The sequence below is a fragment of the Taudactylus pleione genome, unplaced genomic scaffold (genome assembly GCF_031769625.1).
Source record: "Taudactylus pleione unplaced genomic scaffold, aTauple2 ptg000127l, whole genome shotgun sequence".
Taxonomy (NCBI): Eukaryota; Metazoa; Chordata; class Amphibia; order Anura; family Myobatrachidae; genus Taudactylus; species Taudactylus pleione.
In genome coordinates this window covers 1,314,963-1,330,531 of record NW_028284529.1, presented here as the reverse complement: position 1 = coordinate 1,330,531, position 15,569 = coordinate 1,314,963, and the positions used below count along the sequence as shown (strand labels likewise).

The following is a 15,569-nucleotide window of genomic DNA, read 5'->3' as shown; positions in this document are numbered from 1 at the left end:
GGATAAGAACACCATCAAAGTGCATTTGTGGGTATAACCTCATGTGTGTTGTTCCTTAACAAGATGACCCTGAGATGTTTACAACCTGCTTAAATATAAAATGTAGAAAGACACAGGCTTATTAAACAGATGTTTACATCCTAACCTTTAAATAATAAAGCTACCCGCATGGAGGGTCTAACAGCTGACATTGCTTGTAAAACCTACTCTAGCATAAATCTAATTGCAGAATATTATTGGAAAATATGGAATAAGGGGCTGTTAGCTGAATGATGCTGAGATTTTATTCAGAAGCTTTTAGACACTTATGGAGCGTACACACGGTCAGATTTGTCAGACTTGTCAGATTTGTCAGATGAACGATTGAACGATTAAACGATCTGAACGATTTGAACGATTTTAACAAAGTTTTGAACGATTTGAACGATTGAACGATTTTTGACTGCATTAAAATGAATGGAATCGTCCAAGTCTGACTGCAAACCCATCAGATGTCAGAAATCGTTATCTGACCATCGGGAACGCGCATCGTTGATCGTCCATCGTTCAGGCATGTCAGATATGAACGATTTTCCTTCAGATATGAACGACTGAACGATTTTTAAATCGTTATCGTTCATATCTGAAGGAAAAATCTGATCGTGTGTATGCACCATTAGATGGCCCTAAATATCCAGAATCTTTGGGGCAGATTCCAATAATTCCTAGGAATAGGATTGGCTGATGCTAATTTACATGGTTATTGTATGGGTATAGATCTATCTATTCTTAAATAATTGTCATGTACGATAAACACAGCAGAGGAAGCACCACTGAACAAAATAACAAGTATTGATTTCACAGCATAGAAAGTCATAAATATACAGTATGAATCCGAATTCCCTCATAGCATGTTTTCTGCTTCTCAGCTATAGTTTAGGTATTAGATATAACACAAGAATTAAAACATGAACTCAATAATCTGTACTCTATCTTGTCCTTCCTTTACCAGAATGGGGCTGCCAACCGGTTTCTTGACAGCTTTGGGACCTTTATGAAAGGACTAGATGCAAAAGATAATGTGAAGGTATTTACATATCAACCTCATGTCTTCTTAGCTGTTCATGGTCATCGCTGCCATTTTACATTATCAGAGACCAAATATCCCTCCTTCCCGCACACACACAAACACACTCACCATACTTCAGGATGTGTAACATGTTATGGTTATGACAGTGATGGCAAAATACTCTTTGTATGGAGAGGACCCCAAATACAGTATGTTAGATGTACATGGCATGGAATAATATTGCAGAAGGCTTTAGGGATGCATGAATGCGCCCAGTGTGACAGTCGTAAGTGACCTTTAGCAGTGTTCTAGGTCTTGTAAATACGCATCTCATTGCAGTGGGGAATGTAGACTTTTATCTTACAGAAACCCATGGTAAATGATTATATATCGCATTATTAATAAGTATACTTTATTGTCCATCTATAAAAATGCCTTGTGACTAGCTAAAGACATACTGTGGAAATACTCAGAAGAGCAATGAGTATAGTGCTCACATATCATTACTGCTGTTACTGCAGGTCTGGTTCAATAACAAAGGCTGGCACGCTGTTGGTGCTTTCCTGAATGTGATGAACAATGCCATCCTGCGCTCTAAACTACCGGAGGGAGAGGACCCTGCCAAATATGGGATCACCGCTTTCAATCACCCCCTAAATCTCACTAAAGAGCAACTATCTGAGGTGGCACTGTAAGTACTGTGCACTGTACCCTATGATGCTTATGCAATAAACATTGAATTAGGCCAAAAAAATTGAACTTTATTGGGAATCATTGTAGTCTCGAGTGTTGCATTATTTACCATGAGTTGGATGGGCTGCATGATATTAATGTGATCTGTGTTCTCTTTCAGGATGACCACATCAGTGGATGTCTTGGTTTCTATCTGTGTCATATTTGCCATGTCATTTGTGCCAGCCAGCTTTGTGGTTTTCCTGATCCAGGAGAGAGTGAGCAAGGCCAAACACATGCAATGTATCAGTGGAGTAAAGCCTGTCATCTACTGGTTGGCCAACTTTGTGTGGGATATGGTAAGAGACTAGAAATTGTTTTTAATTTCACTGACTACTTCACTGACTGTCAAGTTTACATGATGGACACCCATATACTTTGAAGGCAGGCTTTCCTGGACTTAAGCAATGTCCACAAGAGCGTGGCCTATTAATTCACTTAGAAACAGTTACCCTGCTGTAGCAAGCCTCCATGGAGGTTATATAGGATAGGAAGCAAAATACTGCTTGATTTGCACAGGTGCATCAAGTTTCCTGCAAAGAGAATGGATGTACAGAGCAAGATGGCAGCATCTCTGGAGGAGTGGAAGTTTGCTACAGTCAGTTATAGCAGTTGGGTGGAGTGAGGGCATGCCCTGATAGGTAAGAAGTTGCAGAGTGGTGAGCATAGTTTTCTAGAGAAGTGAAAGAACAAGGTTACATTTTGTGGAGTGAGATTATGAGAAATGAGAATAAAGAGTAGAGTAGGCACATTTTTAGGGATTACTCTATCACACAGAAGGACTTGAGTTTTTGCAATAACTTAGAGCTGGCAGAGATTGGGTATACTGTAATGGTGTGCATCCTGTTGCATACCTCTGAGCACTTTGCCCAATGTAATAAGAAAAGTGCTACAAGTAATAAAGGAGGTCCTGGTGTCCCCTCACACTCATGATTCATTTATGCGATTGGCCATTGGTATGAACTGAGCAGCAATTTAGGAGACATCAATGAAATGGGTAGCGTAAAAGTGGTAGGAGGATGGACTTTTGAACAGCGCTTCACAGTTTTCCTCCTCCTTCAGACCTGTGACCACCTCTAGTTGAAGACGAGTATCTCTGACAGCAGAGACATAACAAAATGTGTCTCATTTCTAAACTTACTGGGTCCTCTGCTTTTCTCTTACAGTGTAACTACATAGTGCCAGCTACTTTGGTCATTATAATATTCATCTGTTTCCAGCAAGATTCCTATGTATCGTCTTCTAATTTACCGGTCCTGGCACTTCTACTCTTGCTATATGGGTAAGTTATTTGTGTAATTGTGGTGCATCTCGTTCAAAAGGCTGTTTGATGACATAAAAGGACTGTGTGAAGTAATAGATCACTTTTTTGTTTTAAAGCTTCGCAATGATTGTTCCTCAATAATGTGTGCTGCTTTTGCAAGTAAGAAATGTTTTCTATATCCCAGGTGGTCTATAACCCCTTTGATGTACCCAGCTTCGTTTCTGTTTAAGATCCCCAGCACAGCCTATGTGGTGCTAACTAGTGTCAATTTATTCATTGGGATCAATGGCAGCGTGGCCACATTTGTACTTGAGCTCTTTACAAACAATGTAAGTATCATAATGACTAAAACTGTCTTTTATTTAAAGTTACTATAGGGAAAGAAAAACTTGAACAAAAAAACAAACAAACATAAGAATGACATGCATAAAATACATTAATTAGCAGGACAGATTTGTTAGAGCCTGTTACGCCAGGGTAGAAATACTGCAGTAGTGGTAGCGCACACAATTCTAGCCCTGCTGGGACTTCATAACAATATTATCACTGTTTATGGGCAAAGATTTCCTCTTTCCCTGTGGTACGTTCAAAATATTGTATATTAATATTCATGTTTTACTGTGGTCACCCCTTCACATGACTAATTTCACAATGTGGCCCTTGGGCCAAAAAAAGGCATTGCACCCCTATTATATAAAGACACTTGTACTACACACTGATACACGCTTACACACACAGTTATATACATACACATATAAATACACAAAACAGACACACTGCAAGGACAGACACAGCTGGACACATGCATACACACGTCTTTAGTTTTAGTTATCCCAACACTATGCAGTGATTTGGACACTTTTGCTAGTAATATACACATAGTAACATACTGACTAACACTGGCATCAGTGGGCTACAAATGATAAGAGATTGTGTTTTTATAGAAACTGAACAACATCAATGATATTCTGAAGTCAGTACTGCTCATCTTTCCTCATTTCTGCCTGGGAAGAGGCCTCATTGATATGGTGAAGAATCAGGCTATGGCGGATGCTCTGGAGAGATTTGGTGAGTAGCTGCTGCTCTCTAATATACAGACATTCTGTTCTAATTGCAAATACTTTGGCTGACTGTGAATTGTTCTCTTTAACAGGAGAAAACCGCTTTGTCTCCCCCATGTCTTGGGATCTGGTTGGGAGAAATCTCTTTGCCATGGCAGTGGAGGGTGTTGTTTTCTTTGTCATTACTCTGCTAATCCAGTATCGATTCTTCATTAAACCAAGGTAAGTGATTATGTAAATAAAATTAATGCAACTGTAAGTTAATAATATATATTGTTACATTATATGTGCTTACTGTGTTATAAAAGGCACGCCAACTTATACATGTGGGTGCGATGTATGCAGTAAATCCTAGTAAATGGGTAACTTCTGATCCACATCAGCTCTACATTACCAACATTTATCAATTTCAACCATGTTATTATAGGGCAATGTGCCTAAATGTAACGTAACACTTTTGTTGCCAAGCATGGATAAATCCAGAAGGGAGCGATAGAGGCAATTGAATTGCCTAACAAAGGCAAGTCTGGAGACAGCGCCGTAACAGGACGGCAATGCGCCATGTGCTTCACTGCCGCCCCTCTCGCTCACTCCCGCCCCCTTCTCCCCCTTGAGCGCTTACCTTTTCGTCGGGGAGGTGGGTGGAGGGCGGGGATCTTCAGCGGCATTTCTGGTGTGCGCCACGCAGCACTGCAGATCTCTTCCTGCAGACCTTTCCTGAGCTGGGCAGTTCGTGGCCGGTGCCGCTAGAGGATTCCGCCCTCTGTGGAGGCACCAGCCGCACCACCCTCCTTACGGCCCTGTCTGGAGGGGTAGTTACATTTTGTTTTCAGGATATCCGACTTTCTGTTGCTATATGCTACACTAGGAGGAATTCAATGGGACGTGATATGCCATTCTGTAATGAAACATTGCATCCGCTGGCATCGCAAGGTTTCCCTCTCATCCCATAAGCTGGACATACACACTACAATTATTGGGGCGATCCGGCCGATATCCGTGGATCGCCCCGATAATTGTAGCTTGTGTGCGGGCGACCAAGGGTTAAATATTGCTCGGTCGGGCATGCCGGATTGTCCAGCATGCCCTTCCGATGCGACTTGTAGGGGGTAATCTGTCAGCCGCATCGGGCGGTGTATGCCCAGCCACGGCCAACAGACCGACATTTCCTGTGTTCCTTCCCATGGAAAGAATAGGGAAATGTCTCCTCCCCTGGGGGCGGAGCACAGATGTCGGGGAAAATACACTGAGAGTAATCTCACAGTTTATGCCGCGGACATCTGCGGCTGGCAGATAAAATGTCTGTTGGTCTGACAGACATTTTATCTGGATGTGTATGCCCAGCTTTAGATGTGCTAGGGAAAACTTACAAAGTCTACAGTACCGAAACTGGCTAATATGTGCGCAGTGTGTCCTATGTGAAGGACTAAATTGGCAGATGGACAATAAACTAGGTAGTATAATAAAATGGCAATTTATTGGACTGTCCAGAAATCTGCACGTGGCAGTACTAAGGGGGCGATTCAGACCCAGACGCTAAGCTGCGCCCTTTCGCTGCAGTCAGGGGCCGGGTATGCAAATTCCGTGATCGCACGGCCATGCATAAGGACGCCCTCTATGTCTTAGAGAGCGACAGCAGAGTCATCGCACACCGGTGTAAAGACGCCCACTTTTCTTTCTTAGCACACGTCATCTCCAGGAAGTGTATGATTAATCAGTAATATCGAGGGCCATCGGAGCTGCTCGCAGCCCTTAGGCTGAAATACAGCCAGGTGACGTGTACAATGTCGCTTCCATGTTAATTATGGACGCCCAAAGAACGCCGTTTTGACGCTCATACACGCCTGCATTCGCACAACCACTCTCCCGTTTTAAAGGACCTTCTCCTATTACCACCCACAAACGGCACTGTCACTCAAAGTAGCGCTCAGTCTGTGTACAACGAGCGCATGATTCCCGATCACAGTGACTGGCTTGCGCACGTGCATTGCGACGTATGCACAGATGGCGACTATGGGCCATAGCGAGCGATCGCGGCTTAGCGTCCGGGTCTGAATCGTGCCCTAAGTGCTCCAATTTTCAACAATCACAATGCAGTGTTTCATTGAATATAGCCACTTAGCTGGCCTGGTTAATAAAATGGGACAGTGATAGTGTTATTGATAAAGTAGAAACACAACACAGTCAGTCCTTTTTTTACTACAAAAAAGGATGGCATTTTGTTCATCTTGATAATAAATAGCATTTCATATATTCATTTTAGATAGTGATTTTACTTGCTCTTTAACATCCTTTAATTTAGATTATTTTATGTGCAAATTTACACTGTGCATCACTTTTTTTATAACTAATTTTTTAAGGGTGCTTTTAGGCCCTGTGTTATAATGTTACAGACAAGCCTTATTGCTATACCCCTATAAACAGAATATTTGTATGCATGTTATCACAACCAAGGACTGAAATCTAGCCAATAAAGATGCAGAGAAAATGTAGTAAATAGCATTGTTCTGGGCAGGTAACTGCAGCCTGATCATTTCCCCCCAAATACTAGAATGTGCCAATTGGCTCATAACAAGATACAGGGAAGTGGTCACATGACATGTCGGTTTCTCTCTAGGCCAGTCACTGCAAAGCTTCCCCCTGTAATTGATGAGGATGACGACGTGGCAAGGGAGAGGCAGAGAATAATGAATGAGGGGGGTCGGAGTGACATCTTGGAAATCAAAGGACTGACTAAGGTACATGCTCATACATGTGTAGTTATGATGATTCTCCCTTTGGCTGACTAGCTAGTGATCAGTATGTAACCGCAGGCACACGACAGCCAAGTATCACACCTGCTGCACATTTTACCAGGAACTTACCCCCTTGGAGGCCACAGGGCAAGTGCAAAGAGTTTAGACATTTTTAGAATTTTTAAATAAAGTTTAACATGAAATAAATAGAAAGCATATACAAAACAGAATCATAATTATTTATTTCCAATAAGATAGCCAATGAGCAGTCATGGATTATGTTCTACAATGCTCAATTTTGTGCATAAATAAAAAAAAAAGTGAACTCTTATGTAAGTGGAGAAATAGTATATGGCAGCACTCACCCAGATTGTGCTTGGCCAGCACATGGAGCTGTGTGCCAGTATTTCCTGCTAACTTTGTTATAGCAGAAATAGTCAAATTGTGGCCCCAGGAACTATAAGTCCCAGCATACCTTGTTGGGACCCCTACTCAAGTACTTGTCCTCAATTTTTTAGTGGCATTTGAGTGTCAGTCCTATTTTGTTTTCAGTTACAGTTCTGTGAAGTCCCATCCATTGCTAACTGGTGATACAAAAGTTAATAACCATATTGTTACAGCCTGTGTTAAAGTGTAATATTATTGTAAAATATAAATGTATTCCGTAAATTATAGACATAATGGATTGTGCTTTGGAGTGTCTGCTAACCAAGGCATCTCTTCTCAGATCTACAGAATGAAAAGAAAGCCAGCTGTTGATAGATTGTGCGTGGGAATACCTCCAGGAGAGGTGAGAATCAGACTATGAATGATTAATAGTCATCCACTTCACAGTGTTATTTTATATTCTTATTTAGTCATCCCTCTTTACATAATAATAATAATAATAATAATAAAAAAACATTCTAATATTTAATGTATCACCATGCATAGCTAGGATACAACATACCACAGATGTTAAGACAGTTGTTGAAAGGCTGGTGATACAGGACAAAAGAGTTAAATACAAAAGCATAGCAGTTATGCCTGGTGTGGCATCTCTGACCGCTTCCTCTGTATGTGAATGCACCAATCTGTATAAATCATTTGTTCTGCCTCGTAGACTGAAAGCACATCATGCTGAGAGTTGATAGAGTGTGAGCTGTGCTATATATATATATATATATATATATATGACTTCCAGTGCCACCTCTTTTTGTTACAGACAGATAGATAAGACAAGGGGTGTGCTGTGTGTCCCAATAAAATGTTACATCAGAAGTATTCAACCATAGGCTGTTTTTTGAAAACAGTGAACTTTTCAGTGAGTAGATAGACACAGAACTGTGAAGGTGGAGCCCATGACCTGAGCACCACTACTGACCCAGAGTAATATAACATAATAGTTTGCTTTCAATAAAGAGCCATGCCAGGTAGCTTTCTGTATAGATTTAGTGAAGTATGAAGACTTCTGTTATTTCAGGTGAATTGCTGAGCTCCATGATACTAGAGTACATGAAGCCACAGAATAACATATTTGGAGCAGACGGGCGCCATATCAAATATTTAGTTATATAAGGCAGGTGCACTCAAAATTGGAGCAGAGGTAGCTTATGTCATGTTAAAAGTATCAGATGATTATGGCTGAGAAAATATTGGAGGTATATTTACTAAAGTGCAGGGTTTTAGAAGAGGAGTTGTTGCCCATAGCAACCAATCAGATTCTACTTAACATTTAATTAGCACCTACTAGAACAGGGGTCTTCAAACTTGGCCCTCCAGATGCTGTGGAACTACACATCCCAGCATGCACTGCACATAGTTTTAGCATGCTGTTATATCAAAAAGGTGGCAGTGCATGCTGGGATGTATAGTTCCACAGCAGCTGGAGGGCCAAGTTTGAAGACCCCTGTACTAGAAGAAAATGCCTAGAATCTGATTGGTTGCTATGGGCAATATCACCACTTCTAAAAATCCACACTTTAGTAAGTAGATCCCTTGGAGAGAGCAGCACAATATGCTTGGTAATCACTAATCTCATTGCCATGTGTGCTACCTCTTGCTTCTGCCCGAATCGTCCTCCAGCCTCTAATATGGCCAATATGAAAGTTATACTCATACTTGTCATAATGCATAGTGCCCTATATATTTATATTAATGTACACTAGTGGCTTTAATTATTATTTAAAGAAGTAGATGTAACATTATCTACTTATCACTGACATTAGACAGCACTGTGCCTTCTAAGCTGTTTATCACAAACTGATTGTATAGTGTTTGTAATTGCAAGTACTATTATTGTTATTAAACACAAAAGATTCACCCGGCTCACTGTTCTTTAGTGCTTTGGCCTGCTAGGGGTTAACGGTGCTGGAAAGACCACTACATTCAAGATGCTGACAGGAGACACTGATGTGACTGGCGGGGAAGCCTTCCTGAAGGGACACAGGTGAGTAATACATGGTTATAGGAAAAGAACATATTACAGTAGCCTATGGGGCAGCTGCCTGGGAATGCTTAATATTGGTTTACACTTCAGCATTAATGGAGAGTGGGGAAATATTTAGCACATTATATTATAAGGCAAGGAACAATTCTATATAAATTGCTTGCACAGAATTGTGCTCAAACCTACTAATGTTAATTGATGGAACAATGGTGCAGCAGTTATCTCCATTAGTCTCTGCTCATTTCCTATTGTTACAGTGCAGTCAGTAGTAACCTAAATTATTTTACCCCTCTCTCCCTGGTTTGTCCTCATCATTGGTATTTCTGTACTCACTAGTTCTGGCCCTCTGTGTTTGCCCCTTAGTGTGGGTGTGTATATTTTGTTGTGGACGTGTTTAATTTCCTGTAGGTAGGAACATTACTTTCCATTAATGGGCAGGTTTTATTTAATAAAATATTTCCTTCATATGCTACTAGTCTGTGTGTCCCTGACGTGTGCAGGTACATGCAGACTAGTGGTGCGCACGTGCACGCTCACAATTCCCCGCTGCCGCTAGGATTGCCTACATGTAATATTATTTATTTAATACCAGTTATTTATATAGCGCACACATATGGAGTCGAGCTTACAATCCATACTTGCCAACTCTCCCTCATTGTCAGGGAGACTCCCTGAAATAGTAGTTAAATCTCCCTGTCTCCCTGAAGAGTCTAGCAAACTCCCTGATTTCATCCTTACCCCCATTATGAAGCTGTTATATTAAGAAACAGAGATATATACATTCAAATGGGATCATTAGTGTAATTTCCTTGCATTGGTTATTATAAGGCACAATGATCCCTATGAATTTCTGAAATGTATCAGTGTGTTTTCATCAACAAACAGATCTTACTAACTGCTTTTGGGCTGGTTTACATTTGGATGTAAGTCAGGTTTAGGACACGCCTCTCAGATTTATCAGTACACGCCCATCACATGTAGGACACGCCTCTCAGATTTATCAGTACACGCCCACTGTAACACGCGCTCAATCTCCCTGAAATGCTTTTTCAAAAGTAGGCAAGTATGTTACAATCTATATTCCCTATTACATACACACACACATACACACTAGGGTTGTTATTTTTTTTTGTTGGGAGCCAATTAACCTACCAGTATATTTTTGGAGTGTGGGAGAAAACCGGACCCAGAAGAAACCCACGCAAGCACAGGGAGAATATACAAACTCCACACAGTTAGGGCCATGGTGGTAATCGAACCCACAACCTCAGTGCTGTGAGGCAGTATTGCTAACCATTACACCGTCTGTACCATTCACATGCACCCATCCTGGCACAGCTTTGCCAGGCAAAAATCCCCCTTCCCCACCTTCCATAACATTTTCCAAACTCTCCTGGAATGACACTTTCACGTGAAGCATGCGTGTGCACATATACGTTTATGTATACATGCACACCTGCTGTTACTAAATACATTCAAATACAAAAAGAAGGCCAATGCGTAAACAGCAGAGTGAAAATAAAGCAGACACAGAACCTAAGAGAATAAAAAGAGACAAACACTAACTATACAGCGTGCCACAGATGTCAGCAAGTGCAAAGCTGCAGGAATGTAGAAATGGTACAGAAGAACATGTGCAATAAACTGCCAGGCAGAGAGAACATTGAGGGTTAGAGAAAAAACAGGGATGGGTAACCAGAGGGAGACAGGGTGTGAGATAGAAACACAGAAAAAGGCGCGAGACAGAGGGAAGGAGGGAGAGAAAGAAATGGGAGAAAGAGAGAGAGTCAGGGGAAGAGGGGGAGAGGTGGGAAGGTGATGGGAGGGAAGGAAAATACAAAAACAGGCATAACAGGTAATGACCCAATGAATGACGGATTCGTAATACTAGTTGCTGTATATTAAATTCATTTCACAATATATTGATGAAAATTAAGTTTTTTTTTTATTTAGGCATCACATATATATTAATTACTTATAACGCTCATGCAATGGTGATCACCATCAGCAAAAAATATCATTTTTATCAAAAAGGAAAACAACTTCCTCAGTCAGGTGATTTTGAAATTGTTAACTTGTAATATTTGGGCTGCTGCAAAGTTGGTCACAAAATGGGCATATACGGACTTAAAAAATAAATTACTTCTGCTCATATGCCGGACTGGAGAGGTTTGCAAGTCAGAAACAGTAGTATATGTGCTTGGTTTACGCCTGACACACGTTACAGACACTCACCACTTGTTCTCATGTTTTAAAGCATTTAACTTATGTGCAGCAAACCCATTAGTAGCTATTAGGCATCAATAAACGTCTAAAACATCTCTAATGCAGCAGAAATAATTCCGCTTAAACACATTCATAAAAGCATATCCTATGCCTGTGCTATGAAGGAAACACCAATCAGTGTTAGCGAAGGGTTGGAAAACAACCAATCACAGGTGGTTTGCTAGTGCCATCATCGTCATCCACATATATGTGACTTTTTCTTGGTCTCTACATGGTCACATTTCACAAAAACAACCCACTACTTTACTTGCCTGTGTTATAGCTCCTCCATGCCGCCCAACAAAGTGCAGGCAGGTGCAAGTGGCAGAATGACACAAATCGGCATGGACACATATATGCGTGCACCCACTGTTCTGGGCATACGTAGTGCCAATTCTGTACACAGATCACATTCATTATTTCAACAGGGGCACATATTACAATTATTACTTATATATAGCACACATTAGACTTATTCAACGTAACTTTTTTTTAACTAGGCCCCGGCATACATAGATTTGGGGTCATAAATGTTTTTTTGGACTTCCCCTAGAATTAATATAGTTTACCCTAAAACCACTTGTGATTTAGAGGGTCTGTTAAAGGTAATATTGTAAACGCCCCCTTTAAAAATTATGATATACTGTTGTACTTGCTACAAGGTAATAGTTGTATTATTACTTAAAGCTGCATACACACGTAGAGATTTTCTGTCCAACCATCCGACTAGTTGATTGGTTGGAATGAAAATCTGGTAACGTATGGGAGTAACTGATGATCAGCAATTTGCTCCTAAATGCTAGTTAGGATGCCCAAACTACTGTTTAGGACACTCAAAGCACAGACTTTTCACACGTTGACGGCACTCGTGCTCTATGGGAGCAACAATTGAATTGCTCTGTCGGGCGCCCATTACTGAGCAGCGCGCAAAAAACAATTGAATCTTCCCCGTGGAGCCTACAGAATTAAAGTAACTGATACACAAGGTACATACACAGAAATATTGAGATAAAACTAACTTTACATTTTATTTGCATAATACTAAGTGACTGGCACTACACGTTATTTATAACATTAAGAAAATATAAAAGTGCCCATGGAATTGTTTATCTTCTGCAGTATCCTGTCTAATATGCAAGAAGTCCACCAGAACATGGGTTACTGCCCACAGTTTGATGCCATTAATGAGCTGCTGACAGGCCGGGAGCACCTAGAGTTATACGCACTATTGCGTGGGGTGCCGGAAAAGGAGGTTTGCAAGGTAATATATTCTTGTCTATTTGTTGTGAGTGTTAGTATATATTATTATTATTAGATTACTCTTCCAACTTTTCATAAACACTGCACTATCCAATACATGGTCTTTTTAAGTTTCACTTCAAGTATTTTTTTTATCAGAGAACAGTTAAATTATCAAAGCAGCAGATTCTAAATTGTTTCAGCTGTAGTACCCCTTTCTCTGTGTCTGGCAGATTTTCTGTTAATATTAAGTCAGCCAGTATCTATACTGAGACATGCCAACAGCCTGGGTTTGACGGCAAGTTTTTCCCATTTTGTGTGATCCCAGATGACTTGCTGTCACACTAAGTATTATCAGCTGCTCAGATAAGGACTACTAGCCTATATGTATATTATGCTGGCCAGAATAATAAATTTATCAAAAATTACTATACTCAAAGGTTTATTATCATTGTACTTGGCTACAACACCACCAGGTTTGTTAACCGAATAAAATTGTATTAAACTCAGTACTGGTTTCTTGTAAAATGTAAAAAATCATTCTATGCATTTTACAAGGAAAGATAGTTTGCAAAGGTTTTTTTTTTTGCTAAGAGTTATTACGGCTTCTAAATTGTAACAGTAGCACCGGGCAGTTAAGATTCTATCTTACATTGTAAAATCATTGGCATGCTGACCTTGTCTCTGTGTCCTGCATCAGGTAGCTGAATGGGCAGTGCGAAAACTGGGGCTGGTGAAGTACTCAGAGAGATGTGCAGGAAGCTATAGCGGGGGAAACAAGCGCAAATTGTCTACAGCTATTGCCTTAATTGGAGGACCTCCAGTGGTGTTTCTGGTAAGTTACAATTTGTCATCTTTACATATGTAGAGGCATGGGCGTAACTTCCATAGGTGCAAGGGGTGCAGCTGCTCTGTGGCCCAGAGCTGAGGGGGGCCCATCTTCCTTGTCAAAGTTACATGTGTTATATACATATTTCTCCATTGGGTGGTACATAGGGGCCCTTACTAACTTTTGCTATGAGGCCTTCAAATACCAAGTTACACCCCCGTGTAGAGGTGCATCTACTTGTGGGAAACTCTAGAAAGGACATTATTATTATTATTATTTATTTTGAAGGCATCACTGTACAATTAATATACATAATAAGTGTATCATATGTACAATAAAATGTAAATTGACATATCTAGGAACAACGCACAGCAATAAAATGACAGACTAAGTAGGACAAAGACATGAGGTGAGAGTAGGGCACCACACTGTATCCTGTATGAAAACGGTGGTGAGTCACAGGGAGGGGACGTTAGTTTGGAACACATTGTAAGGGTGAGCATGCAGTATACGCTGAAGGGGACTTGAAAACAAAACACAAGGAGCAGAGGTGACATGGATAGTGCTAAGAAGAAAACAAGAAGAAAGGCTCTGCCCATGGGAACTAATATGCTAACATGCCTACATCCATTAGATCATAGGTTCTCAAACTCGGCCCTCAGGACCCCAAACAGTGCATGTTTTCCAGGTCTCCACACAGAATCACAAGTGAGATAATTAGCTCCACCTGTGGATCTTTTGAAATGTGTCAGTGAATAATGAATACACCTGTGCACCTGCTGGGTGACCTAGAAAATGTGACCTGTGTGGGGTCCTGAGGGCCAAGTGTTATCTGGCCACTACACCTGATCATAGCGTATACTTTATGTTCAATACATTTCTACAACATATATAAACGCATAGACAACATAGAATTATACGTATAATAAAAGCTGTACTGTGCAAGCTAGTTTATAGGTACCAATTTTCACAAAGGGACAGTTTCTGGAAACCAGCATCCATTTCCAGCTGTTACATGTTGTTTGAAATATTAAAATCACCATGGTATACAAGGACCAATAGCAGTAGAATTAGTTCATATGGAACTATAAGAGTGCAAAACCAGCTAGGCACAGCCTGGATCCAGAACACACAGGTAGATGATACTTTACAATTCATTCCGTGCCTACATTATTTTTATTTGTTTTTCATATGGAAACCTGTGACTTTGTCAAGTGGTAATACTTACTGTAACCTATTAGTACTCATACAGATTGGTAGGGGTTGCAATATTTCCTTCAGGGTAGTAATGTGTATTAAATACTATTATACTTCCTTGTCTTAGAATGAGGAACCTGGAATTGCAGAGTGTTAATCAAATAGAAATGCTAAATTATTGAAACAACTTGAAATGACCATTGTTGACCATTTGCAAAGTGGTTACCAAAAAATTCATTATGTTAAAAATATTTTCTAACTTTAAAATGACAGGATGAACCCACTACCGGCATGGATCCTAAGGCTAGGCGCTTCTTATGGAACTGTGCCCTCAGTATCATCAAAGAAGGAAGATCAGTTGTACTGACATCACACAGGTTGGTGTTACACCGAACAGAATGCAGAATTTGTAGTCAGTATACCTTTTGCACTGAAGACACAGCAGACGTTGGGTACACCCTGCTTTTTTAATGCAATGACAAAGGAGAACTTTCTCCACCACAAATATGACCTATTATCCTGCACATTCCACCTAGTAATGAAACCACTAAGTAACCGCCTGACAGGCAGACACAGAATGCAGTGTTCCCTGCACTTAAAGGGAAAATGTCTCCTGTTTTTTTCACAAGTGCTCAGTGAAATATATAGACATATATGAGAACCTTATTCCTCTGCATTGATGCATTCATTACAATGTATTGTTCAAAGATGGTAAACTGTATTATTATTCACTGAATGAACTATACCTGTCCTCCCAGTTTCATAGGGACT

At 40.5% G+C, this 15,569-nt stretch overlaps 2 protein-coding genes across 3 annotated transcripts in view; one reads left to right on the top strand and one right to left on the bottom strand.

Moving 5' to 3' along the window:
- Positions 1–15,569, bottom strand: part of LOC148523798 (protein NipSnap homolog 3A-like) — a 90,419-nt gene that overhangs the window by 25,146 nt on the left and 49,704 nt on the right. The gene's annotated exons all lie outside the window — the stretch shown is intronic.
- The window catches only part of ABCA1 (ATP binding cassette subfamily A member 1), a 117,771-nt gene that overhangs the window by 95,252 nt on the left and 6,950 nt on the right, over positions 1–15,569 (top strand). For both annotated transcript variants that reach the window (XM_088472591.1, XM_088472592.1), the window contains 13 exons: positions 992–1,066; positions 1,570–1,739; positions 1,902–2,079; positions 2,947–3,062; positions 3,229–3,373; positions 3,989–4,112; positions 4,198–4,327; positions 6,723–6,843; positions 7,568–7,630; positions 9,162–9,268; positions 12,653–12,794; positions 13,473–13,607; positions 15,072–15,175. In XM_088472591.1, coding sequence (XP_088328717.1) covers positions 992–1,066; positions 1,570–1,739; positions 1,902–2,079; positions 2,947–3,062; positions 3,229–3,373; positions 3,989–4,112; positions 4,198–4,327; positions 6,723–6,843; positions 7,568–7,630; positions 9,162–9,268; positions 12,653–12,794; positions 13,473–13,607; positions 15,072–15,175 — 1,610 coding nt within the window. The remainder of the gene's footprint in view (positions 1–991; positions 1,067–1,569; positions 1,740–1,901; positions 2,080–2,946; positions 3,063–3,228; positions 3,374–3,988; positions 4,113–4,197; positions 4,328–6,722; positions 6,844–7,567; positions 7,631–9,161; positions 9,269–12,652; positions 12,795–13,472; positions 13,608–15,071; positions 15,176–15,569) is intronic.